Consider the following 17,537-nt stretch of genomic DNA (forward strand, 5'->3'; position numbering starts at 1 on the left):
TTAGCCTGAGACAAAAACTTTGTTCCTTTTCCTTCATTATTGTTCCTAACATGCGACAAAGGCAATTGTAGGAAAGGCAGTGTGGCCCTAAATTCCCCCTCAGCTGATCTTTAAGAACGTCAGAAATTTTCCAAAGAAGATTTTGATCTAGGGAAGGACATCAAGCTCCAAATTAAGGTGGAATATGTGGGGAAAAGGTCACTGGGATAGGGTTGCCAGGTAAAATACACCATGCCCAGATAAATTTGAATTTCATATAAATATATAGTTTGGGAGACATACTTACAATCAACAAATATAAATCTGGCAACCTAACATTGCACTGCACAGTATAGATGGCAGATGATTTTAAAAAGGAGGGTCATGGGGATATAAAAAAAGAATGTGAAACTCAGAGTTTTTTCTAGGGTAAGGGTCAACAAACTGGCATGAGGTCCAAATCTGCTTTGTTCCTGTCTAAACAATGTTTCATTGAAACACTGCCACACCCATTCATTAAGTACAGTCCAAGGCTGCTTTCACTCTGCAGTGGCAGCTTTCAGGAGTTGCAGGCCCACAGAGCCTAAATATTTACTATCTGGCCCTTTAACCAAATAATAAAAAATAAAAAGTCCCAGTTAAACTGCTAAAATTACAACTGTCATTCTAAATACTCACTATTTCCCCTCTCTGATGAAAGACTTCTTTCCATAGGCGTGCCTGATATTATAAAGCTGAAAATATGTAGGCTTTTAAATAAGTAATATTATTCTACTCAGTGGATTTAAACATAAGGCAATATTGTCACTTCAAGAAAAATAAAAAGAGCTTTGAGAATTTTTTCCGTATGTCCACATTTGTGTTTCACAACTCCAGACCACCTAATGCAAACTTTCATTTCTCAGCAAAATGAAGCAGAGAATATTACAAAAGACTCAGCGATGTCAAATCCAGCCACCAGTTAGATCTTCCAGTTTTCAGTACAACATTTCCTGCCAGATGTGGCTCAATGTGGCTTAAAGAAGCAATTGTTAATTCTCATGTGGAGAACTATTGTTCTGGAAGAATGAGGGCATTATAGGATTAATCTCCAAGTAGTAAGAAGAAAAGCTAGGTTTACAAACTCTGTATGACTCTGTATGTGCCAGTGAGTAGCTGGAAGTAAGCGTTCTATTGGAAGATAGGATTTTGTTCCTCAGGAAACCAACACACTCCTGGGACCCTGGGTTGAAGCCATTTGATGGGTGGAGAGCATGAGAAAGGTCTGGCAACCAAAGTCACCCCATGCTGCTGATGCAGACAGCTGGCAGAGACAAGATAAAGTTCACACAGTCACTTGAGGCTTTAAAACCTAGTCTGCAAATGAAAAGTAGAGAAGAAAATTCTATTTCTAATCTACCAGTGAAAGATGTGCATTTCATTTTCAGATTATGAAAGTATCGAAGGAGAAAGGCTGTGCTGTCATGAGTGACAGTGCCTCGGCCGCCAGGACTCCAATCAGAGGCTCAGTGATAAGTGAGAGTGAGCCCAGACTACTGCCAACGCCATGGCCAGAGACCGAAGAACACACGGGGAGGGGCTTCCTAATTGTGTATAGTAAATAACCCTGCATACAAATCCTCCAAGCCACGATCTGGGTAGTGTATTAGAGCAAAGAACTAACAAAGAAAACAGGCAGGTTGACGTTGAGGAGAGAGGACCAAATCAGTTTCAATAGACTTGAGGCTCTGTGGACCTAGGGAAGGAGAGGGTACAGAGCCCAACAGGATAGGAGACAAGGAAGGCGTTGGAGCTCTGCTCCTCACCAGAGCTCTCTAAATCTCAGTATCCACATTTTTTAAAAAATTTATTTATGTTTATTTATTTTATTTTTGGTTGCCTTGGGCTCGTGGGCTTTCTCTAGCTGCGGCAAGCGGGAGCTACCCTTTCTTGCGGTGCGCAGGCTTCTCATTGCGGTGGCTTCTCTTGTTGCAGAGCACGGGATCTAGGCGCGGGCTTCAGTAGTTGTAGCTTGCAGGCTTAGCTGCTCCGCAGCATGTGAGATCTTCCCAGACCAGGGCTCGAACCCGTGTCCCCTGCATTGGCAAGCGGATTCTTAACCACTGCGCCACCAGGGAAGCCCTCAGTATCCACATTTTTAATATGAGAATAAAATCACGTGTATTTTATAAAAACACTTCCTGGAAAATGGTCACGGCTAGAAATATCATGAGACTTCAATAAATGGCTTATATTTATAATTACTAACAAAAATAAATACAAGAATCTAATAAGAATATGTTTTATAACCTAATGCATTTTGGATCACTCATTTCTATCCCAAAGATTTAATCTATACCATCGTGGTCTCTAAGCTGTAGTTTATATTATGTTTGCCACGAGTTGCTGTGACTAAATGTTACTGTTTTTAGTCCTATAGTTCCTGTAGTTTCTTGTTGCAGTGTTACAAACTAATGTTTCCCAAAAGTAATTTTTGAATGAATAAACAAATAAAAGTGAGAAGCACTCCTATGAAGCCCTTATTAAATATGAAAGGATAAACAGTTCTAATTGAAAAATAAAAGAATTATAATTTTAAGTGCAAATTTGACTAATTGTGCTTTTCAAAAGCTACTGTCAAATATTTTTCACAACAGTAAATCTTAAGTTATGATAAAAAAATTCCTTGTGAAATCACACCTGACAAAATGAACCCTAATTATGTATAATATCTCCTATCTAAACACATTCTTAAATAATTATTTCAATTTAAAATAAAGAAATTATCAGATTGGGTTGGAATTTGTCAGTTGGTTATCTCTCCATGAAGCACCGCTAAGTTTTTTAAACCTCCATCAGCGAGTGAGAACACCACACCTTGGCAGAATCTTAGCAGTTATCAGAAGCAGGAGTTGTGGGAACATATTTACAAGATTAGGGGTCTGAACTCCAATGGTTTAAGGTGGATTTTCAAGATGGGAATCTGACTGGGTTTGGGCAAAACTCATGACATAATAGTTTTGATTTTGTGCTACAAAGGCAACTCAGTAGAGAAAAGATCGTCTGTTCAACAGATAGTCCTGGAGCAATTTGATCCTTGTGTAAACAAAAAATAAATTTTCATTCATATCGCACACTTTATACAAAAGTTAGTTCAAAATGGATTGTAGACCTAATTGTAAAACCTAAAATTATACAACTTTTACAAGAAAACATAGGAGAAAATCTTTGTGAACTTGGGTTAGGCAAATATTTCTTTGATATGACACTAAAATCACAATATATAAAAGAAAAAATCAATAAACTGGACTTCATCATGATAAAAATGTCTGCTCTTTGAAAAAAGCATTCACAGTTAAGAAAATCGAAATAGGAGCCATGGACTGGAGAAAATACTTGTAAGTAACATATTTGATAAAGAACTTGTATCTATAAAGAACATATAAAGAACTCTTGAGGGAGCGCGGGGCGCCACCGCCGCCGCCGCTTATCCGCTGAGGTCAGTCTCCTGGGCTGCGCCCGGGTCGGCGGCCGCGGCGGCTGAGCAGCAAGAGCCGGGAGCCGAGAGACGCGCTCCGCCGAGTGTTGGGCAAGGCAGAGCCCGCGCCTTCGCGGCGTCATGGGCCCCCTCCTCGGGCCACAGAGGGCACCAGCCGCAGGAACCCCCGGGCCTCCTCGCGGCCGAGCCTGAGCGACCCCCGGGTTCTCCGGCGTCCCCTCCCTCCGCCTTATTTTCTTCCCTGCTCTCGCTGCTGCTGCCGCTTCAGCTCTCCGTTATGGCAACGGAGCCGCCATCCCCTCTCCGGCTTGAGGCGCCCGGCCCCCCAGAAATGCGGACCCCACTGGCGGGCGAGACCGCCCGCGAGGGCACCCCGAAGCCGGCGGGCGGCAGGCTCCGCTTCCTCAACGGCTGCGTGCCCCTCTCGCATCAGGTGGCCGGGCACATGTACGGGAAGGACAAAGTGGGTATACTGCAACATCCAGATGGCACAGTTCTGAAACAGTTGCAGCCACCTCCAAGGGGTCCAAGAGAGCTGGAATTCTATCATATGGTTTATGCTGCTGATTGTACTGATGGTGTTCTTTCAGAGCTACGAAAATATTTGCCAAAATATTACGGTATCTGGTCACCTCCCACTGCACCAAATGATTTATACCTAAAACTGGAAGATGTGACCCATAAATTTAATAAGCCCTGTATAATGGATGTAAAGATAGGGCGGAAAAGCTATGATCCTTTTGCTTCATCTGAGAAGATTCAGCAACAGGTCAGCAAGTACCCATTAATGGAAGAGATTGGGTTCTTGGTGCTTGGCATGAGGGTTTATCATGTTCATTCTGATAGCTATGAGACACAAAACCAGCACTATGGAAGAAGCTTAACAAAAGAAACTCTAAAGGATGGAGTCTCCCGTTTTTTTCATAATGGATTCTGCTTAAGAAAAGATGCTATTGCTGCCAGTATTCAGAAGATTGAGAATATTCTGCAGTGGTTTGAAAGCCAGAAGCAGCTTAACTTTTATGCAAGTTCATTACTGTTTGTTTATGAAGGTTCATCTCAGCCAACTACTGCAAAATTGAATGACAGAACTCTAGCAGAAAAGTTTTTGTCCAAAGGACAGCTCTCAGACACAGATGTACTAGAGTACAATAATAACTTTCATGTGTTAAGTTCCACAGCAAATGGAAAAATAGAGGCTTCAGTGGGCAAAAGCTTGTCCAAAATGTATGCTCGTCACAGAAAAATGTATTCAAAAAAGCATCACAGTCAGACTTCGTTGAAAGTTGAAAATATAGAGCAAGACAATGGGTGGAAAAGCATGTCACAGGAACATTTAAACGGAAACGTACTTTCCCAACTGGAAAAAGTCTTCTACCATCTTCCCACTGGTTGTCAAGAGATTGCGGAAGTAGAAGTGCGAATGATAGACTTTGCTCATGTGTTCCCTAGCAACACAATAGATGAGGGATATGTTTATGGGCTGAAGCATTTAATTACTGTACTGCAGAGTATTTTAGACAATTGAATCCTTTGCTGCAATCTTTTAAAGGGGTGGGGCAATCATAATGAAGAGCGGCAGTTAATAACTCTGCACTTGTAATGCTGTGTAAAAAATTTGTATTGTGAGTCTACATTTTATTTGTCTTTATACTTTTGGTAGAAGGGTTAACTTTTTTATAATCTTACTCAGGAAAACTAATTATTTGTTCTTTAGAAAACTATAAAGAATAAAGAAACTTAGGAATGTTAAGCAGGGAATGTGGTGGTACGTGGCTTAAACATCTATTTGGCTTAAGCAAAATGCAAACCATTATTCAGTCATTACGAGTTTAGTTAGCTTTCTGTAGCCAATTTATTGTGAAATCTCTGTCCACCCACCCTTGACAATGAGCCATATCTAAACTCATTACATTATTAGAACACTTTCAAAAATCTAGAAAGCACAGGTTGATATCCTTAGTATTGCTACGTATGAAGTTATTAAAACTGGAGAAAATTCTACAGAAATAAGTACTGTTTAGGTTTTATATTAAAAGTTCAGACCAGCATATCAAAAGGTGCTTCTTAGAAGTAAAATGATTTAGAATTATTGTATTCCAAAAGCAGATTTTCCCTTAAATTTCCATTTATATGCATATTTCAAAATACTTCTTGAAAAAGATCATTGAAATAGACAACAACAACAACAAAAGTCTGACATTAAGGGCACTAATAATTAGTCTCGCCAAGGTTAGGGAAGAGAGAAGTTATCTGCAAGGAACAAAATTTTTTCTTTTAAAATCTTTATGGGAAAATTGGAATTTTACTACATTGTAACAAGTATTATAAACCATATAATACCTTTTACTGCAGCTTCAAAAAGGTGGATGATTGAAGCTCTTCTTATTTCTCCTTTAAATAACTTTTGAGAGTTTTTTTCTTTTACAATTCTTGTAATTACATGTCCCCATTTAGTTAAGCAGTGGTATGAATATATGTTGCTAAAAAGTGTTTCTCAGAATTCTAATAAGCAGTGAAAGACAACATCCAGTATTGTAAGTGTTAGCAAAAATACTGTGTGTAAATTAGTACGTCATACAGAGTTTGGTACATGTCTAAATTCATGCTCCTGTTTCATTCTTACTTAAAACAGTTGTATATCATATTCAAGAGAGAAATTATAATTTAACTTCATGGGGGGGCAGTACTATTTTTCTTGGAAAAATTAGATTTGTAAGTATTATCTCTGTTTCACATCCACCCCTTTTAAAAAATAACTAGTTATTTGTTATTGGAAACATTTAGAACTTTGAAATTAAATTTTCAAATATGTTAAATGTTTATGTTTTCATTACTTGCACTTTGATTCACTAATAAAACATCTAAGTAGTCAACAGTCTTGCCATATTCCTGGAAATTGTTTTAGGCTTGTGAACTGTTAGACTGCTTTCCCCCCAAAATTACAAATTAAACTTTTAAATTCAAGAGCCTTTTTTTAGTGTGAAGGAAAGTATCACAATTTTATGTTTATCTCACCTTCCCAGCCCTCTCTGAGTGTACTTTTGCAAGTATCTGAGCACAAAGAAAAGTAACAAATGCCCTATGGATTCTGTGCTTAGTAAATATATTAGGCCTGAATACCTTTAAAATTCATATGCATTTGTTACAGCAAAATTTGATTATTTACAATTTTTTATTTAGAGTCAGTGTAGGTATTTTCCATAAGGACTTCATATTTTTCTCTGCTGCCTAAATGGGTATTGCCATAGCTTTTTTTGTGGGGATGAAGTTCAAGTCATAGTTAAGAGAAATTTTTTAGTTTTACTTTTTTTGTCCCACAGCATAGACTTTTGTTGTTGTTGTTATTTGGATAATGGTTCAATAAATCTTAAGCTCATATAATTTAAACACTATTTTGAATCTTAACAAAACGAGACTTTTTTTTTTGTATGGGGTGGTATCAACCTATATGTACAATGAAGTTAATAAATATAAGTATTAACAGATTTTTTGCGCATTTTAGCTCAATAAAGTGTGAATCAGTTCCATATTTTCTTTATCCATATTTGGAAATTTAGTTTTGTATAATCAGTGTCTTACCTTTTTGATACAATAGATAATGTTTTGTTTTAATAAAACAAGAAACACTTTTATCTTATGTTCTTCAGGGAAGGGATTCACATTTAATTCTGTTTGTTTACATTTTTTTTATCACTGTTATCCAATGCCCATTTTATGTTGCTTTATAAGTAAGCTTACATGTAACAGAACAAGCATCTATTTGTGTTACCTACATGTGACTATTTTACTGTCTAGTCCAGTCATTTAACATTATGCTAAAATTTACCACTGTGGGGATGAGTGATCACTTTTCACCAAGCATATTTAAACATTTAAATGTTCAAGAAATAATAATAAGGATATAGTTTGGATTAATAGGATTACCGTAGTTTTTTCCCCCTAGGAAATATAAATGATTTTAGTGTATTTCTTATGGAATGCACTCATGAAAAGGACTTTAAAAAATTGTGGATAATGAATAATACATTTCTCTAATAAAAATTTAAATTGTATAATAGTTTTATAATAAAGTATTTACGTTAATTGATATTTTAATATGGATGAAGTTACATAGATTCAAATAAATTAAAATTGATAGATGCTAAATATTTTATCTGAATAGTTTTTCAAGAAACAGTTGTGAAAATGTGTGTATTAAATGACTGTAACATGGAGCATGTCGTATTTTCAACTCAGTATTCGTTATTTGTTTTATGTGTCTGGAAATTGTACTTACTATGCCTCTTTACACTACAATTTGCTGTTGTGGGGCTTCAGATTGTGTTCAACTGAATAAGATCTTTTTTTATGATTTTAGTTGAGTATAATTTACTATTTTATGATTTCCAAGATGATGTTCTTCATATCTCTATACCGTATACACATCAAATTTATAATTAACTTGAGAAGATAGAATTAATTTTCAGAGATATCTCAGTTGCGATTTTCTTGTTTCATGCAACTGGAAACATATTTGTTTCTAGGACTTGGAATATTAAAGATGATGTAGGATGAAAGAAAATGGTAGAACAATGAAAGAATTTTATTTGTGAAATTACAGAAATTTTGTCCACTATTTTAAAGCATTGTCATCATTTTAGTACCATTTGCTCTTAGTAGTTTGGCATTTGATACTTTAAAACTTGATTTGCTTTAAAAATTGTTTACAATGCTTTGTAATAATCTTCCTTATCCAGTGCCTTTAACCTTGATTTGATGTATTTGTAGCCTTGGTTATCCTTCCATTACATCCTGTAATGTCTTCATAGCCTAGACTTCAATTAAAAAAAGTCAATTTGGTCATGTAAAGAGGATGCAATTGTCTATTAATGCTTTAGGAAAACAAGTAATGTTGTGTATGGAGGCCAGGCATCTTAGTTCATTCAGAAATATAAATGTGACAAACATTTTTAACCCCTGAATATATAGTTGTGATCCAATCAGACAAAGCCCTAACCATTTCCAGCATTCTCTCTAGATGGGGGTGGGTTGGGGGCTAAATTAAAATAGAGTTATGGAGAAATGCTTATTTAAAGATAATAAAGTTAACTAGCATTCAACTTTGTGTAAAGATAAGGTAATAATTGAGTTGAGGTGAAGCAACTAACAATATGTTAAAGAGGTTAAAAATAATACTTTGCAGCATTGTAACCTCTATTTGACATTTGAGTTCAGGTAATAATTATAGATAGCATTAGAAGGCCTTAATTTTTCACTTTTGCTGGTAAAGGTACGTTTACTTAGACCGTTCATGTAGAATAGTGTTTTAACATAACATTACTGTGAAAAACATTCCATTACATATTCACAAGCATATTACTGCACATTTTAAAAATTGTACTTTACAATTTACTGCAAATATTTTAGGGCTCAATCTTCAAATCATTTGTATTTTAAATTTGGCAATGAATATGAAATTACTTTTTTGACTTACAGAATGATTGTATTGTTACTTAAAATGCTCGTTAATATTTTAAGAAGGTTGGAGTCTCCATGTTTCTGGAGTTAATATTTAAATTCTTATTACTTATTTTGATAGTGTTTAGTAAGAGGAAATAGTACTCATACGATTAAACAAATTAGAATATACTGTAAAGAATATTTTTAATTGTTAAATTTGTCATCACTGAGGTTAAATTTTGGCCTGGTATTCACTTACAATATATATTAACATGTTTAATTATGAAGGTGAAATAGTCTTAAGTATGATGTATGATGCACCTGCATATAAATGGATATGGTGTGCACAAAGACACTTTACTGTGGGAATTGAACTGGAAGATATATGAAAGCATGTGAAATTGCACCTAAAATTGTGTTATTAGTGACTATGCTAAATTTATTGTACTTGATGAATGAATGTATTTAGTCAAAGTTACTTTGGTTTAAATGTCTAAACAATGTCTTTTTTAAAAATGTGTTTGTAATTTGTACTATTGATGGGGGTGGTTCTTGGACTGCAGGGGTTGTTGTCAATGTGTGATTTGTGTTTCTATTTTATAGAATCATCTAATGTGATACACCGATTTTTATATAAGTGATATTTAGATAATTCTAATTACTGTATATTTGACAGCCTATTAAAATGTTTTGCATTGGAAAAAAAAAAAAAAAAGAACTCTTAAAACCCAATAATAAGATTTGAACAAACCAAGAAGAGATTGAATTAGTGATCAAAAATATCCCAACAAAAAAGTCCAGAACCAGATGACTTCACTGGTAAATTCTACCAAACATTCAAAGAAGAATTAATACCAATCCTTTTCAAAATTTTCCAAAAAATAGAAGTGGAAACACTTTGAAACTCATTTTAGGCGGCCAGCATTACCCTGATACCAAAACCAGAAAAGGATGCCAAAAAAATAAAATCAATAAATGGCTCATATAATTACTAATAAAAATAAATCCAAGAATCTAATAAGAACATGTTTTATAACCTAATCATTTTGGATCACCCATTTCTTTCCCAAAGATTTAATCCCTGATGAACAGTAAACATAGATGCAAAAATCCTCAACAAGACATTAGCAAACAAGATTCTACAGTAATTAATAGAATCACATACCTGAGCAACTGGGATTTATTCTAGGGATGCAAGGATTGTTCAATATCCACAAATCAATCAATGTGACACACTGCATTAACAAAATGAAGGATAAAAATCATATGACCATCTCAATAGATGCAGAAAAAAAGCACTTGACAAAATTCAACATTCATTTAAGAAAAACTCTCAACAAAATGGGTATAGAGGGACTATACCTCAACATAATAAAGGGCTTATATAACAAGTCCACAGCTAACATCATACACCATGGTGGAAAGCTGAAAGATTTTCCTTTGAGATCAGGATCAAGACAAGGATGCCCACACTTTTATTAACCAAGGAGGTGAAAGACCTGTACACTGAAAACTATAACATTAATGAAAGAAGTTGAAGAGGAAACAAAGAAAAAGATATTTTGTGCTCATGGGTTGGGAAAATTAATATTGTTAAAATGTCCATACTACTCAAAGCAATCTACAGGTTCAGTGCAATCCTCATCAAAATTTCAATAGTATTTTTCACATACATAGAACAAAAAATTCTAAAATTTGTACGGAATCCCAAAAGACCCCAAATAGCCAAACCAGTCTTGAGATAGAAGAACAAAGCTGGAGGCATCATGCTCCCTGATTTCAAATTATATTACAAAGCTATAGTAATCAAAACTATGATATATATTGGTATAAAAAAAAAAGATACATTGATTAATGGAACAAAATAGAGAGACCAGGAATAAACCCACATGTATATGGTAAATTAATTTGTAACAAAGGAGCCAAGAATATACAATGGGGAAAGGACAGTCTTTTTAATAAATGGTGCTGGGGAAACTGGACAACCACACGTAAAAGAATAAAACAAGACCAGTGTCTTCCGCCATACACAGAAATTAACACGAAATAGATTAAAGACTTGAATGTAAGCTCTGAAACCAGGCTTCCATAAAACTCCCAGATGAAAACATAAAAAAATCCTTCTTCACAAGGATCTTGGCAATGATTTTTTTGGATATGACACCTAAAGCACAAGCAACAAAATAAAAAACAAACAAGTGAGTCTCTATCAAATTAAAAAGCTTCTGAGCACCAAAGGAAATAATAAACAAAATGAAAAGGCAACCTATGGAATGGGAAAAAATATTTGCGAACCACACATTTGATTAGGAGTTAATATCCAAAATATGTAAGGAACTCATGCAACTGAATAGCAGAAAAGTCAAATAATCCAATTAAAAAATGAACAAAGAATCTGAAAAGACATTTTTCCAAAGAAGGTATTCAAATGGCCAACAGGTAGCACATAAAAGATGCTCAATATCACTAATTACTGGGAAATGGGAATCAAAACCACAAGGAGATATCACTTTACACCTGTTAGTATGGCTATCACCAAAAACATAAGAGATAAGCATTGGCAAGAATGTGGAATAAAGGGAACCCCTCTGCACTCTTGGTGGGAAAGTAAATTGGTATAGCCATTGTGAAAAGCAGTATGAGGTTACTCAAAAAATTAAAACTGGAACTCCCATGGGATCCAGCAATTCCACTTCTGGGTTTTTAGACAAAGAAAATAAAAACAATAACTCGAAAAGATATATGCACCCCCCATGTTCATTGCAGCATTATTTACTATAGCCAAGATATGGAAACAAAGTGTCCACTGATGAATGAATGTATTAAAAAAATGTATATATACACAATGAAATATTATTCAGTCATAAAAAAAGAAAGAAATCTTGACATTTGAGATAACATGGATGGACCTTGAGGGCATTATGCTAAGCAAAATATGTCAGATAGAGAAAGACAAATACCATATGATCTTACCTATATGTGGAATCTAAGGAAAACAGAAACAAACAAATAAACAAAACAAGGTTATAGATTTAGAGAACAAATTAGTGGTTGCCAGAGGTGGGGGAATGGTGGTATGCATGAACTAGGTAAAGGGGATCAAAAGGTACAAACTGGCAGTTATAAAATAAATAAGTCATTAGAATGTAAACTACAGCACTGAGACTATAGTTAATAATACTGTATAGCATATTTGAAAGTTGCTAAGAGTGTAAATCTTAAAAGTTGTCAATACAAGAAAAAACAATTTTGTAACTATGTATGGTGACGGATGTTAACTAGAATTATTGCAATGATCATTTTGCAATATATACAAATTTTGAATCATTGTGTGTACACCTGAGACTAATATAATGTTGTGTGTCATTATACTTTAATTTTTTAAAATAATAATACAAATTTAAAAACCCACCTTTTGAAAAAGTGGCCCAAAATTTTGAATAGACACTTTACCAAAGATATATGTAACGCAATTTAGCACATAAAAAGCTATTCTATATGATAGTCATTAGGGAAATGCAAACAAAAGTCACAATGGTATTCTTCTACACACCTATTAGATGGCTAAAATTAAAAAGATTAATGATAGCAAATGTTTTATTTATAATGCTTAACCTGGAAACAACACAAATATTTATCAATAAGTGAAAGGATAAACAACTTGTGGTAAATCCATATAGTAGAATAGTCGATAATAAAAATAAATACATTATAGATAAGTGCAAGAATGTGGATTAATTACATGATAATTATGCAGTGGAAGAAACCAGGCAAAAAACAATATATACTGTATGACTCTATTTATATAAAATTCTATATGCAAATTAACCTGAAGTCTAATGGCATCATGTCTAATGGTCAGTTGATGGGAAGAGCAAAGAGGGGTGGGAGGGCAAGTTTATAAAGGAACAATAAAAATCTTTGGGGAGGGCTTCCCTGGTGGTGCAGTGGTTGAGTATCTGCCTGTCAATGCAGGGGACACGGGTTCGAGCCCTGGCCTGGGAAGATCCCACATGCCGCGGAGCAACTGGGCCCGTGAGCCACAACTACTGAGCCTGCGCGTCTGGAGCCTGTGCTCCGCAACAAGAGAGGCCACGATAATAAGAGGCCCGCGCACCGCGATGAAGAGTGGCCCCCACTTGCCGCAGCTGGAGAAAGCCCTCCCCCAGAAACGAAGACCCAACACAGCCAAAAATAAATAAATTTAAAAAAAAATGCCACTTTGGCATAAATATGGTTTTGAGCTGAAAGCAATTGAAAATCAGCAGATGCAGGAAGAAATCTTCCCTCCCCTTTTCTCCCTAAAAGCAGGGCATGAATTTTCCCTGAGACCGGGGCCCCCTCTCCCGAACCAGGAAGAAGAGAGTGACTCTTGTCACCAAAGGTGGAGAATGGGCACTGAGATGAGTCTACATAAACAAACCTTATGAAAATAGCGCTTATCTCCCATCAGTTTCCCCATATATTTCCTACTCACTTTCCTCCAAACCCCCTTTCCTTTCTTAAAAATGGAATATAAGCCCCCAAGTCTAACTACTTCTTTGAGTTTCACTTCCTTCCTGTTGGACTCTTTCACACAGAAAATATTAATTAAAATAATTTATGTTTTTTCTTCCATTATTCTGTCATTTGTCAGTTTACTTTGCAGGCCCCTAAGAATAAACCTAAGAGGGTAGAGGAAAGAAATTTCCTCTCAGACATCAGCAATGAAGGGGAAAAAATGTTTTAGTGGTGACATGGGAATGAACTTTGGAGTTGGTCAAATCATCACAATGGTCACATCAGTCATCTATGCTGAGCAGCCCTCCCTTGGTATTCTTGTCCTGCCTCTATTTCTCATGATATCTGGTAGCACTGCAGTGCCCAGGAATGTAATGAGCTCTCTCCAAGGTGAGGCCTATATGCAGGTATTATTTTATAGACTATTTCCAGAATCTTGCTCAAGGTAAAACCATACAATTCATGTTCTAAGTTCGAAGGCAGCTCAGCTCACAGAGAAGACCTTTGAGAAAGCACAACATGCTTACGGGTCTCTGGCATGGTATCAATGTCAGCCTCTAGACTGTGTCAAAAGCAATTCTGCACTCCCTCGTATTGACCAAACATGGGTAAAATACCTCTTCTGGTGCTTCCTTCTCTCTGATGATGTAGCAACCTGGGAGCCTGTAAGAACTCACTAATACTATGCTTTCTAAGAGCAGTTTCTGCTCTCACTCAAAATTGTCCCCCACATGGTATAGTTTTTCTTTAATCATGTGGATAGCTTCAAGATTAGTTTTTTGGTTTTTGGTATTTTTTACAATGGGATAACTTGATAGTATATCTGAGAATACCCTTCCCAGTAATTCTAGTCTCCTTGACATCAGTAAGATACGGAAGAGAAAAACCTTTGTAAAATGGTGTTAAGGAAAATTATCCAAAAGCCTGAAAAAAACTAAAGGGACTTTTGCCTGTTCTTTCTTAGTTATGCTAGGGTTTGATTATCAGGCCTGCCTGTGGATTATCTGAATCTCTAGGCATGTACCTTTGCATCTTTGTTTAACTTGTTATTTACTATTGATATTGATAAAGGTATGGTGTAATTCTGAAGGGGTTGATGTTAATTGGTACCTTGATTTCTGTCAGATAGCAATACAAATAATGTCTGTTCAGTAGGGATGCAAATTATTCCTTTCTGATGGAAAATACAATTTCCAAAATTCAGAATGTTAGCTGATTTTCCCTACAGAACATTAGCTATTTTTTATCTAAAATCAGTAATCCTATTTAAGAATTCTTCCAGCTACTATAAAAGCTTCTACCCCATTTAGTTCTTTTGAATCAGCACTACCATCATGCCAGTTCTCTTATTAATGGGTTCATTAAATATGTGCCATATACTCATTTTACATTTGCATGAGAGTCATGAGTTTAATTTATGAAAATGATACTTTGACAAGGAGCAATTGTGAGTAGCACAATGTGCACCAGTCAACAAACCATGGGCACACAAAGTAAGGGCTACCTGCATGGACATACACACCAAAAAACCGGTCACTTTCAAACAGTATCTCTGCTGTCTTTTCCCTGCTTTCATTTGGGTTCATAAGACCTCAGATTTCCCAATACATAGTAGATATGTTAAGTTTCTCTGTTAAAAATATGGAGGCTTATATTTGTTTTAAGCTCATATATTATTTTTAATCAAAATTTTGGACTCTGCCCTTTTCCATAGGATAGTTAGTGCCTAGTGATTTGAGGGTGGGTCTGATAACAGGCTCCTATCCAAAGCTGAGATTTATTCTGGAAAGTTTAAGCCTGCAGCTCCATACTGTAGGTGTCCTTACACCTACAACACTGAGGTGTCCTTACTCACCACCACCTCCCTGCCCTGCTTGTTCTCGCTGTCTGCCTGGAGAGAACCCTGGGGAAAACCTCCACCACTGCCCCACTCTTCCTTCTTTTTAGTCTTCCCCCTTACTTGGGGAGATTGCTTGTACACTTCTGCTTTTCCTTCTCCCTTCCCTTTGCCCCTCTTTTACCAAGTCTAATCATACTCCTTTGATGGGACTGTTTCCCTTGCAATCAACTTCATTGCAATTGTTTTGATTAGTGGTTATTGGCACCATTCCCCTATCAAAAAGAACTAATCAAACACCTGACCTGGTGGGTGGGGATCAATTCCACCATGATGAGCAAAGGAGAGCTGAGAGGACACTGATTTCATAAATGTACTCGTGAATGTTTTAGTTATAAAGAGTTTTGTGTCCCTATACCATTTAGTAATTGTAGGCCTGTGAAACTGAATTTTAAATTAACAAAAACTCTGCATTGTTCAATTCAAAGGATATATTCTACTTACTATTTTGTACCAGAACAAATGTTGAACTGGCACCAAAGATGAATGACACATCCTACCAGCCCTCAACGAGGTCACAGTCCAATGGAGTTGATAGGCATGTACATATAACATGCAAGATTTCTTTTATAAATATTGCAGAGGTATAAACCAGGTGAAATTAAGGCATAATTAGGGAGAAACACATGATTTAAGAATCTAAAAAGGCTTACCGGGGGCATTACATTTTATTTTATTATTATTTTATTTTAATGAAGTCCTGTTGCATTTTATATTGAGTTCTATGATCCATTTTGAGATCCATTTAATGTATAGGAAAAGTGTAAGGTCTTTGTCTTGATTCATTTTTTTTTTTAAACATCTTTTAAACATCTTTATTGAAGTATAATTGCTTTACAATGGTGTGTTAGTTTCTGCTTTATAACAAAGTGAATCAGTTATACATATACATATGTTCCCATATCTCCTCCCTCTTGCATCTCCCTCCCTCCCACCCTCCCTATCCCACCCCTCTAGGTGGTCACAAAGCACCGAGCTGATCTCCCTGTGCTATGCGGCTGCTTCCTACTAGCTATCTATTTTACATTTGGTAGTGTATATATGTCCATGACACTCTCTCACCCTGTCACATCTCACCCCACCCCCTCCCCATATCCTCAAGTCCATTCTCTAGTAGGTCTGTGTCTTTATTCCCGTCTTGCCACTAGGTTCTTCATGGCCTTTTTTTTTTTTTCCTTAGATTCCGTATATATGTGTTAGCATACTGTATTTGTTTTTCTCTTTCTGACTTACTTCACTCTGTATGACAGACTCTAACTCCATCCACCTCATTACAAATACCTCCATTTCATTTCTTTTTATGGCTGAGTAATATTCCATTGTATATATGTGCCACATCTTCTTTATCTTTTTTTTTTTTTTTGCATGTAGCTGTCCAGTTGTTCCAGCACCAAAATTACACACGGAGAAACAGACAATCTCAATAGGCCTATATCTGTTAAAGGATTTGAAACTATAATTAATAACCTGCCGAAAAGAAAGCACTAGGGCCAGATTGGTTCACTGGTGAATTTTAACAAATATTTTAGGGAAAATGTATGCTTATTCTCTAAAAATAGAACTAGAATGAATACTTTCTAACTCATTCTATGAAACCAGCATTATGCTAACACCAAAAGCATACAAAGCATTACAAAAAAAAAGGAAAAATTCAGACAAATGAATATAGTTGCAAAAATCCTGAACAAAATATTAGTCAATCAAATCCAACTATGTATGAACAGAATTATACACCATGGGCAAGTGGGATTTATTCCAGGTATACAAGGCTGGTTCAACATAAGAAAACCAACTAGTGTAATTCATCATATAAACAGGTTAAAGAAGAAAAACTATATGGTCCTATTAATAGATACAGAAAAAGCATTTGACAAATCCAGCATTCATTCATGACAAAAACGTTCAGTAAACTAGAAATAGAAGGGAACTATTGCAACTTAATAATGAGAATTTACAAAACACCTACAGCTAATATAATACTTATTAGTGAGAAACTAGATGCTTTCTCACTAAGATTAAGAACAAGGCAAGGGGGCTTCCCTGGTGGCGCAGTGGTTGAGAATCTGCCTGCTAATGCAGGGGACACGGGTTCGAGCCCTGGTCTGGGAAGATCCCACATGCCGCGGAGCAGCTAGGCCCGTGAGCCACAACTACTGAGCCTGCGCGCCTGGAGCCTGTGCTCCGCAACAAGAGAGGCAACGATAGTCAGGGGCCCACGCACCGCGATGAAGAGTGGCCCCC

At 36.1% G+C, this 17,537-nt stretch overlaps 1 protein-coding gene and 1 pseudogene across 2 annotated transcripts in view; one reads left to right on the plus strand and one right to left on the minus strand.

Annotated features, from left to right (window-relative positions):
- LOC309665304 (contactin-associated protein-like 3) overlaps window positions 1-17,537 on the minus strand; it is a gene marked incomplete at its 3' end in the record, with an annotated part of 117,197 nt that overhangs the window by 69,518 nt on the left and 30,142 nt on the right. The window contains exon 3 of the mRNA XM_082478938.1: window positions 10,065-10,134. Coding sequence (XP_082335064.1) covers window positions 10,065-10,134 — 70 coding nt within the window. The remainder of the gene's footprint in view (window positions 1-10,064; window positions 10,135-17,537) is intronic.
- Window positions 3,504-6,733, plus strand: LOC309665302 (inositol polyphosphate multikinase pseudogene; annotated as a pseudogene). Its single transcript has one exon. The product of its transcript is annotated as an inositol polyphosphate multikinase pseudogene (transcript).

This window comes from Balaenoptera physalus (assembly GCF_965194825.1).
Source record: "Balaenoptera physalus genome assembly, contig: SUPER_7_unloc_5, whole genome shotgun sequence".
In the NCBI taxonomy this organism is placed as follows: Eukaryota; Metazoa; Chordata; class Mammalia; order Artiodactyla; family Balaenopteridae; genus Balaenoptera; species Balaenoptera physalus.